Below are 16,931 nucleotides of genomic sequence, written 5' to 3'. Positions count from 1 at the left end.
CTGACATTGTTGTGTGTCTCTTTGCAGATACAGGCTGTATTACATTATCCCAATATATTCTGCTGGATCCCATTCTAATGTTCTTTCTCATGGGAGCTGTTCTGAGTATGGTGAAATGTAACAGCTGTGCAGACAGGTAAGATAAAGATGATAATTTTGGTAACTATAGGTATTTAACTTTCACACAGTTAAAGTAATATCTGCCACTGGTGATGTGTGAGTGGCTGAAATGAGATTATTTCAGGAAATTTGAAGCAGAAAATGACTGTTGGTAGCAGAGAGAAATTTTTACTCTGAGGATCTGTGTAGTTAGGGAGAAAGTATTGTGCCTGGAGTACACAAATTTACCTGTGACTGTAAGCACCTTTAAAAATCCTGCTGTCTGAGGTAAATAGTGTAATTTGTTTGGTTTAGAAAAATGGCTTCAAAAACTTAGAGGAAAATATACCCAGGATGATTCTGAATAAAGTAGTCAAGTTGCTAAGGATATTTGCTATAGACCCATTCAGAAAGGGTGGTGGTTTATAGGTACTGGGATCTGTCAGAGGGCTTCTTTGTGGCTGGGCTGCACAGAGTAGTTTCCTTGAAATGCATTCCAAATTCAAAGACATAAAAAGTTGAAATTCTGTGTTATATATGAACAGTTTTTATTTCATGAAACATTCAAGAACTGATCGTATCCATCTTAGTGTGTCTGCAGTTCGTGTGGCTGAAATGCAGCGTGCAGCATCATGTACAGCTGTCCAAGGCCATCCTTATCTACAGCACATTCCCCAGGGAGTGCAAGCACTAAATTACAGGGCACTGCTTGATCAGCTCTGTGTGCCTTGACCTGAATTTATTTTTCATATCTTAGAACTAATCCTGTTGTCAAAGTAGTTGATATTCTAAAAATTAAAAGCCGACTCTAGCTCTCGTGTTGCTAAGCAGGTCATGGGGATTTTGTCTAGTTGAAATAAAAGCATCAAGGCATTAGGAATCAGAAGGAAAAAGGTTTTAAATTCTGCTGTCATTTTTTCTCATCTCTTTTCTATGGTTCAGTTTTATGTCAGTTTATAATTTGTTTGCTTTTTGCTGCAGTTTTTGTTTGTGTTTTGGAGAGATGTTTTCTGCTAAGGCTTTCTTGCTTTAGTACAGGTGGCTGCTCTTTGCCTCTTGTTCTTCCCCATGTCTAAATTTCTGAGAGAAGTTTTCACTTTACTGAGCAAAGTTCTTGTTTCTGTTTTCAAAACTTCAGTATAGTCAGACTTTCTTCACACTAGTATTTTAGCTTATACCTGCTATCTGTGTTTCCATCCTTGAATGGGAGATCTAGGGTTGCCCCTGGCTTAAGTGTACCTGAAGCCTGTATCAAGGCTTCACAAGCCTGGATCTGAAACCAGTATCCTTGTGTGATTCTAAACTAAATGAAAAACTTGTTTTTCCACTTCTTATGGGTTCCTGAGAAGATGGACTGTAATTTTGTGGGGTAATTGATCTGTTATTTATTTTTGTGATCACAGGCTGCCCATTCATGTAGCTGTCATTGTATTTACTGACTTGCTCTACTGGTCCTGCAGGCCATTTTCTGCCTCCTGGTGGTTCTGGCTGAGTCTGACTGGTGTGAGCCTTGCTGGAGCAATGGGGGTAAAATTTGTTGGCCTTTTTGTAGTCCTCTTGGTTGGCTTGAACACAATCTATGACCTATGGGACTTGCTGGGGAATCTCAGCCTGTCACTGGTGAGTTTCAAAGGCTTTTCTTTACTTTTTTACAAAGTGTTTCTTTGTTTTGTTTGCTTTGTAATTCTCCTAGTCTTTGACAACCCTGCAAATACCCAAACAGAGATACTGTGTCTGCAGCAGACAGGGGCGTCTGATGTGGTGATGAAAAAGGAGATTAAGGTTATAATGAAAAAATTATTGCCACACTTTTGAAAAAACCAAACACACTTATATTAGCAGGACATTATAGTATACAAACACAGTGAAAGAATGTTACTTTTTCCTGAGAGAAACTGTTACCATTCCAGTTGGCTACATTTTCAGTCTAAGCTGAGAATGCTCATTGGGAATGGCTTTACAGTGGCCCAAAGCAAGATGCTGCCCAGCACTGTTACCTGACCTTCCAAGGAGTATGTGCTCCTGGCAGACAGGTGTGTCTTGCAGCACTTAGTTTGCATAAGCAGCGTGAGCTCAGGCTCTGCTTCCTGAGAGTAAGGGGGCAGAGGCTGCAGAGCAGGAGCATCACGAGTCATGGAAGTGCTCTGCAACCTGCAGTATCTATAGCCAGTTTAGAGGATGAAGACAACCATAGCCTGCTTGATTTCACACACCTTTAGTTCGTCTAAGCTTTAAAAAAATTGCTAGTGGGTTTGAGTGTCCTGGTCTAATATATTGCATTTTGTGTTTGCCAAGTGTGAAATCTGCCATTTGGAGAAACGCCTTGATGTACCATTTGCTGTCTTGCAACCGGCAGGAAGACAAATTCTTCAGTCATATCTTTTAAAAGGTGTTCAGTTCTCCTCTTGTCTCAGCCTCTTTTGAAGCTTGAAAATTTTATTTTTTTCACTTACTGTTTTTGTCTCATTTGTCCTATAAACAGTGGGAGCATGGGGGAACATTTTCTAGTCCTCCTGTGCGATTTGTTTTCTTTGATTAATGTGAACAATATGGGCTGCAAAGATTCAATGTTCCAACTCCAGAGAAACACGTCTTGAGCAAAGTCAGTTAATTGCATTTGAAATAGAACAAATCCATCATGTCTAAGCTTTGTGCCAGCAGACAGCTGCACAGTGATTTCATTTGTGCTGCTGGCAGCAAAGGCAGCAAACCCCCGAGTGTTAGAATATGTAAAAAAATTTACTCCAGAAGGTAGATGCATTCTGAATAGCTATTTGGCAGCCTTGGTGCTTGAGGAGAGGGAAAAAAAAGGTGAGGATTAATCTCCTGAAAGCCTGAATAACTTACCTCTGCATTTGTTAGGGAGCTTCTCATGATTATTTACATGCAATTTTTTGGGGACTAAGTTGATTTCTAGAATTCTCGGCTTGTGTTGATCCATTGTTCTGGTTTGCTCACTGCTGTCTTTCACATGCACTTTCTTTACTTCAATGCAAAGACTTTGCATTGAAGTCTTTGAAGTTTAAGAAAACCATTTCATGAAAATTGGAGCATATTGAGGCTTTTCTAAGTAGGGAACTGGAGGGTAGTTCATGTGCCTCTCCACTGCCTATATTTAGTTATGTACTATCAATCAGCATTAGTTTCTCAGTGTCCAGTGGTTATTAAGTGTTCTGCTGAAGTACTTGAACTGAACAGCTCTTTCCTTTGTTGACTTCACTGAGTTTTGCTATGTGTTCAGCTTTTTCCATTCCTTCTGAATTAATTGGTTCTGGTACTAAAGGATGGAGAATGATTAGCTTAATGATTATATGATAGGTATCATGTTAAAGAATATGTAGAATAGCAAGTGCATCTCCTTTCATCCACTTTGAAGTTAGTGTGGCATTTAGCAAACAGTTTTTTCTATTTAATTTTTTTCTTCTTCCACAGCTATTTATTATCCACCCTCTATTTTACATTATTTACTCTACTACCAGCAGTGTCAGTAGGATGTGAAAACATAATAGCTTCTTTGGCATCTGTTTGCAAAACATATTTTCAATTGGTTGAAATAAAATATTTTGGTTTCATTTTGAGACATCTGAAGAACAGGTTTTGCTGCTGACTTTTCTGTAGTTTCTGGCTGGGCAGCACTAGAAGTTGCAGTGTGAGAGCATCCTTGCTAAGCAGGATGATTTCTATAAGTGAAGCATATCTAGATCCCCAGGATGTCCTGGTTACATTCACATTTGCATAGACTTATTGGAGGAACAAATTTTCATTTTCCCTCTTGCTTAGGTTTGGTAGTTACTATTTTGGGAGCCATCTCTTTGCTGGGATTTTGGATCAAGATGTGTACCACTGATAAACAAGTTAAGGTCCTTGCTCTCCAAGTATTTTCAATGAGGGCTGCCCAACCTCCTTGCCAAAGTTAGAGATGCTCAGCACTTTGGAACACTAAACTCTCCTCTTGCCTATTTTTGTCTTTTTTCCCGTGACCCTAAAATTTTGAGGTACCATAGCTCCAGCTTTAGGAGATACACAGCAAGGTCTGCCTCAGCTTTTACCTCTCTCTGGGCCTTTCTGAGGCAATTCTACAACCTGGTGAGCTCCAGCCACAGGACTGCTGCTCAGAGTCTTGTGAAATCAGGAGTGAAGTTGTTCCTGCACTGTTTGATGCAGACTGTGTTTGTTACAGGTGATGTTTGGGAAGCATTTACTGGCTCGTGTACTCTGCCTCATCGTCCTCCCACTTGCCCTCTACACGGCTATGTTTGCTGTTCATTTTGCAGTGTTAAATAGAAGGTATTTCACAATGTTTTCTCCAGAAGAATTACTTGTCTTTGCTTTGAATTAAAGGCTATTGGTTATATAGTAGTCCACTTTCAGTGTCAGAAGCACAGCCACCAGCTGTGTCTTTGTTTAATTCCCTTCCCCAATTCTCTGGGCAAGCTGGCAGTGAAATTGAATTTGAGCTTGAGACTTTCTGAAATGACAAGCAAGTAACCTAACCAAACTTCCTGTCCCATTTTTTTTCCTCTTCTCTTTCTGGGACCTGAAAATGTCTCAGCTCCATTCTTTGTCTTTTTGTAATTAAAAAATCATTGCATTCCTGAAAAATGGCTGTGATTAAAAGAGTCTGAGAGTGCTTGAAGGGAGGGCTCTTTCCTGACTGCTTGCAACCAAGGGATGCTTTTTACAAGGAAAGAGCTAGTAAAATGGCCAAGTAATGTTTTCCATATGCCAGCACTAAAAATGAGGTGAATAAACATTTCACTGTAGAAAAAGAATAGAAAAATAAATGTTATTTTTCAGTTAAAGTCTGCTGGTCTTACCACTAACATCTTAGCAAAAGTAAGACTGCAGGTGTCACAGAGAAAGGCTTTGTTATATCTGTCCTGACAGTGGGTCAGTTTATTTGTTGTAAGAGCACCCCCAAAGACAGTTCTGATGTTTTGTGCAGTGCCAGCATGTACATTTTTGAGACCTCAAGTCCTTGCAGCTCTGGACAATTTCCTGCAAGACTGTCTCTATCTGCTGTGATTCACAACATTAGAGAAGTGTGCCTCTTAAGGGAGCTGCTCCTACTCTTCTTCTTCAGATGTCCAGTCTGGTTTTATAATTTTTCTTCTATAAAAACAACTTGGTAATGCATGACAGAGGTTTGTAGTGAAACCTCTAATTGTCATATTCTTTGCTGTCTTTTGTAGTGGTCCTGGGGATGGTTTCTTCAGTTCAGCATTTCAATCCCAGCTGATTGGGAACAATCTTCATAATGTCTCCATTCCAGAGCGTGAGTATCCACCTGAATAAAGCACTCTGAATGTTGTCAGTGTACATGAGAACTTAAATAGAAATGGTGTCCCTGTGACTCAGTGCAGAGCAGTGGGAATTATGCCTTCCATGGTCAAGGTCAGATCCATGCTCTTCCTCTGTGCAGTTTTATGAATTGACAGAAAGAAAAAGGCTGAAAATATCACCATGTTCAGTGCATGGTCACTATCTGTTTTTTTCCTGTTCACCTTAAATGTGTGAGTGTTCAGATGTGGGAACATCAGGTCTGATCTCTCAAGGCTGAGTTGTGTTGGGGGTCTAGGAGGGAAGGTGTCTTAAGCCAGTGTATATCTGCTATCCAGTAGCTGAGCTTGCCTCCCTTCCCTCTTGTATTGCTGTAGGGGTCAGCAGTGTTATACTCTTAGGGAAAGCTATCTCAAAACTTTCATTATGAAATTACAAACAAAGGAATACCTTACCACGTCTGTTTATGTTAAAACTTAGTGGGAGGGTTTGAAGTTTTTCAGCCAAATGTTATGTAACAGTTTCACTGAATCCTGGTTAGGGATGGGAGATAAGCCTGCAATGAGCCCTGGGGAGTAACCTGTCAAACAGGAAACAAAATTCCATCAAAACAATGGGGAGTGCATGCTTAATCGAGGACTGTAGACTAGCTGGGGGAGATACAGGAGAGCTGTCTTATGTCTTTTTTCCTCCCCCTTTCTCATGCAGATTTGGCATATGGGTCAGTGGTGACAATGAAGAACCTTCGGATGGCAGGGGGATACCTGCACTCCCACTGGCACCTCTATCCCGAGGGCGTTGGGGCTCGCCAGCAGCAGGTTGGTGCTGTGGAGTATTGCCTGTGTCTACTACCCTGGGTTACTCTCTTTGTATTTGGCATTAGGGGCCAAACTGGTAGGAGCTGTGTGTTGACTCAGCATCTGTTACCCTCTCAGTGCTACAGCTGTGCACTTGGCTTAGAACTCTGACTAAAAGGGAGGCTTGAAGAGAGCCTACCACACTGCACCAGAGGGGTGACTTACAGTAACAAGGGCACCATCCATAAATGGAGTCCAAGAAGACTTCAGAATAGTTTTCCATAATGAAAGTTACCTCAAGGAAAGTTGTAAAACTTGGTTTAAAACAAGTACATTATCTTACAGCTTTTCTGGTTGTATATTAAAAGCAAGGGAATGGAACTGCTGTGTATTGTTTTTACTCCAGCCACTGGCCTCTGTGAACTTACATGAATCCCTCTCCTTTGTGCCTTGCTTTCTTCATCTGTCACCAAAGAATTTGCTCAAGAAATTAGATACTGTGCATTTGTAAGCTAATATAGCTATTAGCTATAGACAAGCTGGCAAGCTTGTCTATTTGTCTATTGCCTATTTGTCTATTGTCTATTGCTAGACAAGCTGGCAGCCCGTGGCTTGGACAGGAGCGCTCTGTGCTGGGTCAGGAACTGGCTGCATGGCCGGGCCCAGAGAGTGTTGGTGAATGGTGCTGCATCCAGCTGGCAGCCAGTCACCAGTGGTGTTCCTCAGGGTTCTGTGCTGGGGCCAGTTCTGTTTAATGTTTTTATTGATGACATGGATGAGGGTTTAGAGTCCTTTATTAGCAAATTTGCAGACGACACTAAGCTGGGAGCGTGTGTGGATCTGTTAGAGGGACGGAGGGCTTTGCAGAGGGACTTGGAACGGTTGGAGGGATGGGCAGAATCCAATGGGATGAAGTTCAATAAGTCCAAGTGCCGAGTCCTGCACTTTGGCCACAATAACCCCCTGCAACGATATAAGCTGGGGACAGTGTGGCTGGACAGTGCTCAGGAGGAAAGGGACCTGGGGGTGCTGGTTGACAGTCGGCTGAACATGAGCCAGCAGTGTGCCCAGGTGGCCAAGAAGGCCAATGGCATCCTGGCCAGTATCATGAACGGTGTGGCCAGCAGGAGCAGGGAGGTCATTCTTCCCCTGTACTCAGCACTGGTGAGGCCACACCTTGAGTATTGCGTCCAATTCTGGGCCCCTCACTTTAGGAGGGACGTTGAGATGCTTGAGCGTGTCCAAAGGAGAGCAACGAGGCTGGTGAGGGGCTTGGAACACAAGCCATATGAAGAGCGACTGAGGGAGCTGGGGTTGTTCAGCCTGGAGAAAAGGAGACTCAGGGGTGACCTTATCACCCTCTTCAACTTCCTGAAGGGTAGCTGTGGTGAGCTGGGGGTCGGTCTCTTTCTCCGGGCAACAACCGACAGAACAAGAGGACACAGTCTCAAGCTGCGCCAAGGGAGATGCAAGCTAGAAATAAGGAGGAAGTATTTTACAGAAAGAGTAGTCAAATACTGGAATCATCTACCCAGGGAGGTCGTGGAGTCACCATCCCTCGAAGAGTTTAAAAAAAGACTGGATGTGGCACTTGGTGCCATGATCTAGTTGAGGTATTAGAACATGGGTTGGACTCGATGATCTTAAAGGTCTCTTCCAACCTAGAATTTCTGTGTATCTGTGTATCTATATGGAAACCATCTGAGCTCAGGGCTTCTCATTAAATGATTAAGCAATAAGTGAAAGTAGAAATCAGAAATCATGTAACTATCTCTAATTAAGAAGTACAAACATTAAGTGGATTTCTTATTTTTGTCCATCATCATCAAGCTTCACAAATCTTTGCTGTTTCTGCACTTTTACCAAGATGTATTCTGCAGTTTGATTATTGGTGTCTAAAAATTGTTCTGAGATCCTTGAAAGTTGCCAGAGAAACACAAGTGTTTGGTTTTTAACTGCTTGCTATCTCTGCGGCTAAGAGACAGCTTTCAGAAGTGAAAACTTTGTCTCAATCTTTTTTTCCTGCTGCTTGTCACAATCAGAATTTCTAATACTCTAGCATGACATTAATGTTTATTACAGTTATGGAGTTGTCATGCTAAACTGCCTCAAGCATAGGCAAAATTGGAGTGCAGATCATGCTTTATGACACTAAAAGCAGGGAAAGGCAATTTGGAGAGGACACTAAAGGGAGTTCCTTGTGGAAAGTGGGAAAGGGTGGAGGTTTCCCTGCTGTGTTTCCTGCCCTGATGGTAGGACAGCAGTAGGGTTCTAGGGTAGTTTCAGGGCTCTGGAGAGGGGAAGAGAATTTAGAGAGGAATTTGGGGGAGATTTAGAGAGGAAAAAGTGATCTCTCTCTGCTTCCACTTTCTCCTCCTCTCCTGATGGCTTGACCTCAAGGTATGAGGTTCTACCTCCACCTCTCCCTTTTTCCCCATGGTCAGACACTCCTGTGTTCTGCCTCTCACCCAGCCACTGGGCCATCTGCTCCCATCTGAGAGAGAGGCACAGGTGGGGCACTGGGCTAGGGTCCCACAGAGCAGGGCTTGCTGCTCTCTAAGAAGAGGGTGGGCAAAGGGAGTACAGTTCCACGTGCTCTGGGCAGCAGCAGCCTGGAATAAGATGCTGCTTGTGTCCATGGTAGCAGTAGCTGCAGTTGCTCTGTGTGAGGCTGAGCAGGCTGGCAGGGGTTAGCTGCGTGGCTGTAATGGGTGATTCCTGAATCCTTACCTTGCCTGGATCTTTTGGCAGATGTTGTGGTTGTCACAGTCAGCCTGTTGTCAGCAATCTCTACTGTCTGTAAAGCCAGTGCTGCTTCTGTCTCCTGGTTCAGATAGTGGTCAGTGATTATTCAAGAGCTCTGGTTTGGATATCCTGTTGTTGTAGAAGGAGCCTCTGAAACAGGGTGAGGGGAGGTCAGGCTGTGTTTGGAGGCTCTTGGTGCATGTGAACTGCCATGAAGGGTAGTGCTTCTGAGTATGGGCTATACACTGGCTAACAGGTGTCATCTGGGTTAAGGAGTGCCCCATAACTGGTTTTCTAGGGGGCACTGTGATAAAGGTAATCTCAGGACTTCTGTGTGGTTGATGCATTCATTTGGGGCTTTGATTTGCTGGTGAATGTGTGACTGCTATCAACAGCTTTTTTCTTGTTATGTAAAATAATTAATCCTGTCATTTCAGGTCACTGCTTACTTACATAAAGATTTGAATAACCTGTGGATCATAAAGAAACATGACTCAGATACAGGTAACAAAAACCAGTTAAGTGCCTTTTATAACTGCTGCTTCTGTTTTTTACATAAATATTCTGAGTTCTTCCCAGGGCAGAGTATCCTTCAAGGATATGAGGGGGAGATGAGGAAGACAGAGGGGAAGCTGTCTCTTGATTTACATTGTGCATGTGTCTACTGTGTTTTTTGTTCTTCTTCAGTTTGTACAGCTGAAGTAAATAAGCTTTTCTTAGCTGAAGGTTGCATTGACAATTTTTCAGCTGTGTAGGGCTGCAAATAACAGCAGAGAGGAAATTTGTCTGAACTGAGTTATTGCAATCTGTTATTGTGGCTAAGAGTCTTGGGAAAGCTGGGTCCTGTAACAGTCTGGTACATTGTGTTTGACAGATTTTTGTGGGTGATTGCTTGGGACAAGATAAGAGTACTGAATGTGATTATCTGTGGTTTGTGCAGAAAGCTGTTGATTTAGATTAGGTAGTGTATATAGCTGAGGCATGCTTGGTCTGGCAGTTTCCTTTTCTTTACCTGATGCATGTTTTTATAAAAATTAACAAGAATTGTCTGAATAGCAAAAAATATAAATAATGTAGATATATAAGAAAAATTATAATCAGTGTTGCAAGAGTCATTTATAGTTCACATTCTTTGGACTAGCTCTCAAGATTAGAGTTTAGAGCAATGTTTTACATCAGGCTTAGGGTCAACACAGCTTTGTTTGCTTTATTATCTGCTTGAGGCACGAGCATCAGCAAGAAACTTTCTAAGACCCTGGTAAGTTTGTCAGTGCATTGATATGATTAGTTTGTCTTCCTTCAGCAGATCTGTCTGACCCCTCAAGCCCTGTGGAGTTTGTGAGGCATGGAGATATTATTCGTCTGGAACATAAAGAGTAAGGATGATTTCTGGGATTCAAAGAGATTGTGTGATTGAGCAGAATTGGTGGAAGACTTGTCCTGCTGGAGACTGTGGTTAAACAAGCACAAGCAGGCTGTGTGACAGAGGTATCTGTATATCTGAATTTCCAGTGTGAGGTTTGTAGAGTTTTTCTTCTATGATTTATGTTCTGAAAAGTGTATATTAAATAAGAAACTTTAGAGAGAACCACACAACTTTATTAGAACTAGCTGCCTAAGCAGTAGGGAGATTTCTGCAGTTGTGTGAGGTGCAATAATCAGGGTAACTCTTCCAGAAAAGCAATTTCAAAACCCTCATTCTGTTGCCTGTCTCCATGCTGAATTTTCTAGACAAATAGAATATAGGGTTTTTTGTCAGTGTACTGCAAGTATCCTGTCCCTATGTTCATAGGTGGTATCCACCTGCTGAAGTTCTCAACAGCACTGAGATCATAGCAGTTAAACACTTTCAATGAAAGTGGAAGCTGATCCCTTCCCTTTCTGCAGGGAATACCTAAGAGGAAGCGGGGGAACCGTAATGACTTGATATTTAGTCTTTATCTAGTGTAATGTCAGCTTTGATCTCTTAACAGAACCTCTAAACTCCTGAGCCAGGAAATCATGTTGGATTATAATTCAGTATGGTGTATGCACAAACCATTGCTTAGCCTTCCAAAACGATTGTAAGACTTATTTTTTTTAATTTTGAATTGGGAGTTTACTACCAAATATGTGGTAATGAGAATGATAAAATCTTGATCAGGCAAAATGGGTTAAGTCCTGCTGAGGTCCCTGGCACGGGAGTGCCTCAGCGGTGCTGGGGAAGGATCCGGCAGGCGGCACATGGGGCTGGCGTGCGGCACATCCCATGGGACAGCAATGTCCCTGCAGCTGGGCAGCAGCAGCAGCACAATGGGCACTGTCCCAGCACCTTTGGCAAGGCCTGACAGACTGTGGCCATGTTTCTCTGCTTGCCTCAGCTGGCAGACCCTGCCAGCATGGGAGGCTCACAGGTCTGCACTGTGCTGGTGCTAAATGGTGGCCACTGATTTCCCCCTAATGGTACAATCTTTCCCCGCAAAAGCAAAACTGATAATCACAGAAGGTCAGGATCTTGCTTTTCTTCTTATAAGGCAGGTCTCTTTGTCACACTTTTACTGTTAATTAAAACAAAACAAAGCAGAGCAAATTAAAACCAATCTCTTTTCGTTTTGTAGTTGGAGGGTTGGATTTATTCATGCTGTCGTCCTTTTTTGTCACTGCCCAGTGTGGTATAAGCTCAGAGTCATGTGCTGGAAAGTGACAGTTCCACTCCATCCCGTTAAGGCTGCATCCTGCTGTGCCCTCAGCTGGAATTCAGTGGTTAGAGTACTGGCAGATCTCTGAATGGCTCAAACCAATGTTTTTATCACAAATTGACAAGGGTTCAAAGGTTTGACTTTTAATTTCCTTTCAGAACATCTAGAAATCTGCACAGTCACCAGCATGAGGCACCCCTGACAAGGAAGCATTTTCAGGTCACTGGCTATGGAATAGTAAGTGAAGGGAAGATAAAACAAAAGCTTCTTTGGGAAGAGTTCATATCATGATAAGGGAATTTATTGTTGCTTTTTTTAGTTTGTTAGCCAGGATGATAGATGGACATCTGCCATCCTCAAGGGAAGAACTGGTGTAGTATGAAATGCCTCCTCTCATATTTAAGGTCTATTTGATGTGAACACAGATAAAAAAATAATTTAAACTTTTACTGTCAGTCTAGCTTTGGCAGCATTCAACTCCAGAAATGACAAACTGAGCAACCTTGAAGTTGCTCTGACAAGTATTATTTTATGTATTTGGCCTTGTCACATAGACAAGTGTTTTTTTGACAGAATGATGACAGAATTTTGAATCACAAAGATGGAATATGCTTTGAGGGCTGAATTTCTAAATGCAAAGATCTGTTGCCTAAACCCCTTTTGTGGAGCAGCCAAGTTGCCCCTGTTTATGCTGTAACTCTGAGCTACAGTCAAGAATGAATTGAACACAAACAAAATTAAAATTGGCAAGATAGAGATGTGTTTGTGAGTGGTTGCTTATGTCTAGAATGATGTCTTCCTGATGGGGAATATCTTCTGTGAAGTGTGAGTAAGGCTGGTCTGGGCGAGTTTTTTTAGCTTTGCACCCAGTGGAGTTTCAGAATTTCCTATTTGCAGTGTTTCAGTTCTGTGTGCCTTCTAGTTTGGGCACTGTTTGGTTTCTGTTTTCTATTTTTGTAATTTTTTTTCTCGAATGGCATATTTGCTGATAGAATGGAACAGGAGACTCCAATGACTTCTGGAGGATTGAGGTGGTGGGCAGAAGGACTGGGCAGCTCATCAAAGTCCTACGCAGTCAGGTCCGGCTAACCCACGTGGCCACAGGCTGTATATTGGGATCTTCTGGAAAGACTCTGCCAAAATGGTAAATATCCACCCTCTGCAGGCCTTTGAGCTGCCATGTTCCTTTACTCAATGGTACTTTTAGACTAAGCAATAAGTACATTTCTTCCATTTCTTTAAAAGAATAAAAATGTAAGTAGCAGGTTCTAGAAATATGGCCAGAGGCAAAGATCTGGGTTAGGATTATGCAGTCTGTTACAGTGAAGGTATGCAGCTCTGAAAAATAGTATCCCTTACTAAGAGATCCAAGAGTGGCATGGACATAGATCTTGTCCTCTGGTAAGGCCAGGAGGGGATGATAGATGTGTTATTTAACATGCTGTTTATCCTTGGGGTTTGCAAAAAGCACTGGAAACTGTGGTACAGAATGCTGTTCTGTACCACAATCTTGAAAATTGCTTTCTGTTGGTATTAATTTACCTTGTGATTAAAGACCTTTGCTATTTTTGCATGCAGCATCTAAAGCAAGGCAGTGGTTACAAACTGCTATTAGCAGGTGTTGGGATTTTATGTCTTTGAATTATGCATCTTCATCATTCAGATGAGGTGTATGCAGAGACATCCAGGCTGATGGAAGCAAGCTGCCCTGTCTGTAAAGCTGCACCATGTGGGATGCTGACATGGATCCTGAGGCAGAGGTGTGCACTCATGTTGCTGCTGTTTTGAGAGCTGTCTCCCTAGGTTTCCCTAGGAAACTCTAGGTTTCACTTCTCTGTGTTGTGGTAAAACCAGATTCTGAAGAATCCTGTGGATGCTGAATCACAGAGCAGGCAACTGCCTGGCCAGGAGTGCAAATGCCACTTAGACATCACCATAAAGCTGGGCTCATGGACACATAATGTGTTCAGTTAACAAAAAAGCCAACCTCCAGCAAGAGCATTCAGAAAACATTGTGGATTGGGTTTCTTCTTTTTTTTTTCCCCACTAACAATTTGGTATGTGAGTGGAAGTTATTGCCACAAAATGTTGATGATAGTAACAGCTGAGGGCAAAAAAAAACTTGTTAACTGCAAATAAAGATGGTTAGAGTATGTTGGATTTTTATATTTTTTATTTAATGGGTAGTAATCACTGCCCTTCAGAGAATTTAATGGTAATTAAGTAATGGATTACTTAATTAGTGAAATTTGCTAAGTGGTGATTGATAGAAAATTCCCTATTCATCTGTCATATTTCTGCCAGATTTGATGCACTTTCTCCCAAAGTCTTTGATGTGACCTACTAGACATAGGGTGACAGACTAAACAGTTATTAGTATCCTCTAAGGTAATTGTTTCTATAATACAGTTCTTGCAGATATGGATTGACTTAAATTGATTATTTTCTTTGGAGGCACTATTAAGGGTTGAATTGGAAGTAGCTTCTTTTTAGTTGGCAAGGTGCATAATTTTCAAAAATCCCACATATCCACCTAGGGCTTTTTAGGTGAGAAAGTGAGAAATGTGGTTCAGCTATTCCGTAGAATTTTGATGTCAGCTGCCTTGCAGATCTGTTTTGGTTTCTACATGGTTCCTATAGTATGTAAGAATGCAACTGCTGAAGCATTATGGAGAAATATAAAGCTAAATGGGCAAAAACTAAACACAAAATGGAAATATTGAGTGCTCCTGTGGGGTGGTGGTGAACTGTTCTGCTGATCCTCAGGGGCTGGGAACAAGTAGAAGTGACCTGCACACCATACCTGAAGGAGACACCCAATTCCCTCTGGAACTTTGAAGATCATATTAACCCTAAATGTAAGTAATTGATTTCCTTTTTGATAGAGAGTGCATCTTGGCTTACTGTTTAAAGGAAGGGATGAGGTATCAGATAGCAGTAACTGGCATTGTGCATGAACTTGCTGAACTTGAGTGTGTGCAGGGATACAGAGCCCTTTTCTATTTCACTGTTTGTACTGGAAGCTGGTGATAATGCTTGAAGTGTAGTGGAAATATAAAGACTTTCTTAAAGATTTTGAGATTTTAATGTGTTACAGAAATGTGAAGCATTCCAATACAGGCTGTTATTTCTAAGATTGCTTAATTGGGAATTGTTGTCATTGTTATGAGTATGTCATATATATTTCAATGATTTTTTAAAAAAACTTGGATCCAGTCTGTTCTGGTATATTTTTTCCTTCTCCTACTGGGGCTGTGCTAAATGATGGCTTTGTAGTACCATCAAGAAATGAATAGTGTGTGACAGAGATCTGAGTTTGCCAGTAATGGCAGGTGGGCCTTGCAGCCTTATCCAGGAGTTATGTTTGTTTCACAGGCTCATCTGGCCCGGGTTGTTCAACACAATCTTCATCCCATAAATTTCTGGTGACTTGGGCTGAGTTCTGAGTTATTAGAACACTTACTGTTCTTCCTCCTGTGAGAGCAACTGTGTGCAAACCAAAGGAGAGAAATCCTGGGCTGTTGACTTGGTAGAATTTCTTCTTCTGTTGTAATGCATTTTATATTCCCATACTTATGGCTCATTTACAGATAAACAGCAACCTATGAAGCCTGTGTCTCTTAATGGCAGCCAGAAATACAAATCCATTTATTTCATGGACTTCTATGTATTTCTGTTGCTCCTGGAAGTAAAGGAGGAAATTTAGAAGTACAAAAGTACAACAGTTGTAAAGTTCACTGGAGGATACTTCTGACTGCAAGCCACAGTGTTTAGAGTATGAATGAATTGCATAGAGAATTAAAAGAGGTTCTGGAAGCAGATTTGTTGTAGGAGGAGAGAGTTTAGTTTATTATGAAAAAGGCAAATAAAAGGAAACCATACAAACTTATAATCTATTTTTCTCCTTTTTTTTTTTTTTTAAGTGCCCAATATCAGCCTGGATGTTTTGAAGCCTTCTTTTGCAGAAATTCTGCTAGAATCCCACATGGTTATGATCCGGGTATGATATCATTGATTCCAGACTATCATTTTTTTCCTCCTCTCTCTTGCATTCAAAAACAAATAGCACTTTCAGAGAGATCTGGGTGATGGCTGCAAGCTAGGGCAGAATTTGCATGCCCAAGCAACCTACTTGAATTTATACTTAGAATAAAGGATGATCTTGGAGCTAAATCTTCCAAGTCCAAGTTTGGAAGCCCTGTGCTTAGTGCCTGGCTCTCCTGTTGGTGTGATCTAGCTACAGCCTAGTTATGTAATGTTTTCCCTACCTTCCTGTAAGGCTTTAAAGGAAATTTAGTATTTGTGAGGCAGGGGAGGATATTACTGTGGTCAAAATAAGGAAAATCAGCTAAACAGACACTTAAAAAACTAGTAAGTGTTTGGATTGAAAATGGAAAACTTCTGATTTTTTTCAAGTTCATCAAGAAGCTGTGATTTGTGGTTTCCTTTATATCTCTGAATATATACTTTTTTTAAAGAGCAGATTTAATATTTGCAAGGTGGACAGCTCTTGTAGTCTTTTCCTATGCTTGCTCTTTGTACTCTTGGCCACAGCCCTTCTGCCTCCAGCTCCTGAATGAGAATGAAGAATGAGAAGTTAATATTTTCAGAAAGGAGCCTAGGGTTTTCTTTGCTATTGTTTGTGAAGCTCTTCTCAGATTTTAAGGAGAAAAAAGTTGTCAAGCACGTTATTGTTAGTACTTGTAAAGTGTTTTTGTAAAGTGTTTCCATGGCAATCAGTGATAATGCTGTCTCAGGTAAGGAAGCACCTGCAGGAGTTTCCATGGAAATAGTCTTTGAGGCTTTTTTTATGTAATGGAGAGAAACCTGTCACAGCAGTCTCTTAATGAAAAAAGGTCTTGCTTATGCAACATGTATCCTTAGTGACAGAAAAGCTGAAGAAGAGAAATGAGAGAATACTGCCTCTTTTACTACCCAAAACCCATTTTCACTTGCATAATAGTAGTAGAACATTCATAGTCCTAATTCTGACCATTGTGGAAAATGATGTGTTTATGTAGGTCAAAAAAGAACTTTCACTCATGTAGAGTATTGATGTATGTTTGTGTACACAGACATTTCTGGGCAGACATTGCACCATACCTGCCTGCTCATTTGAATTTTATGTTCATTTATCTGTAGGGAAACAGTGGCCTCAAACCAAAGGACAATGAAGTCACATCCAAACCTTGGCACTGGCCCATCAATTACCAGGTATATTCATCAATCTATATTCCTTTCTATTTTCACTTTAAAAAGTGCTTTTGCAGTGCCTTTTGAAGCACAACACCTTGTAATTGCATTGAAGATGTTGTCAGCTTTCTTTTGGAGC

At 41.4% G+C, this 16,931-nt stretch overlaps 1 protein-coding gene across 1 annotated transcript in view; it reads left to right on the top strand.

Annotated features, from left to right (window-relative positions):
• Positions 1-16,931, top strand: part of POMT2 (protein O-mannosyltransferase 2) — a 28,515-nt gene that overhangs the window by 3,771 nt on the left and 7,813 nt on the right. Inside the window, exons 5-16 of the mRNA XM_066551958.1 lie at positions 28-136; positions 1,560-1,719; positions 4,280-4,386; positions 5,292-5,374; positions 6,088-6,197; positions 9,359-9,425; positions 10,225-10,297; positions 11,758-11,836; positions 12,592-12,743; positions 14,366-14,457; positions 15,523-15,599; positions 16,742-16,813. Coding sequence (XP_066408055.1) covers positions 28-136; positions 1,560-1,719; positions 4,280-4,386; positions 5,292-5,374; positions 6,088-6,197; positions 9,359-9,425; positions 10,225-10,297; positions 11,758-11,836; positions 12,592-12,743; positions 14,366-14,457; positions 15,523-15,599; positions 16,742-16,813 — 1,181 coding nt within the window. The remainder of the gene's footprint in view (positions 1-27; positions 137-1,559; positions 1,720-4,279; positions 4,387-5,291; positions 5,375-6,087; positions 6,198-9,358; positions 9,426-10,224; positions 10,298-11,757; positions 11,837-12,591; positions 12,744-14,365; positions 14,458-15,522; positions 15,600-16,741; positions 16,814-16,931) is intronic.

The sequence above is a fragment of the Molothrus aeneus genome, chromosome 6 (assembly GCF_037042795.1).
Source record: "Molothrus aeneus isolate 106 chromosome 6, BPBGC_Maene_1.0, whole genome shotgun sequence".
Classification (NCBI taxonomy): domain Eukaryota; kingdom Metazoa; phylum Chordata; class Aves; order Passeriformes; family Icteridae; genus Molothrus; species Molothrus aeneus.
This window is presented reverse-complemented; position numbering and strand designations above follow the sequence as displayed.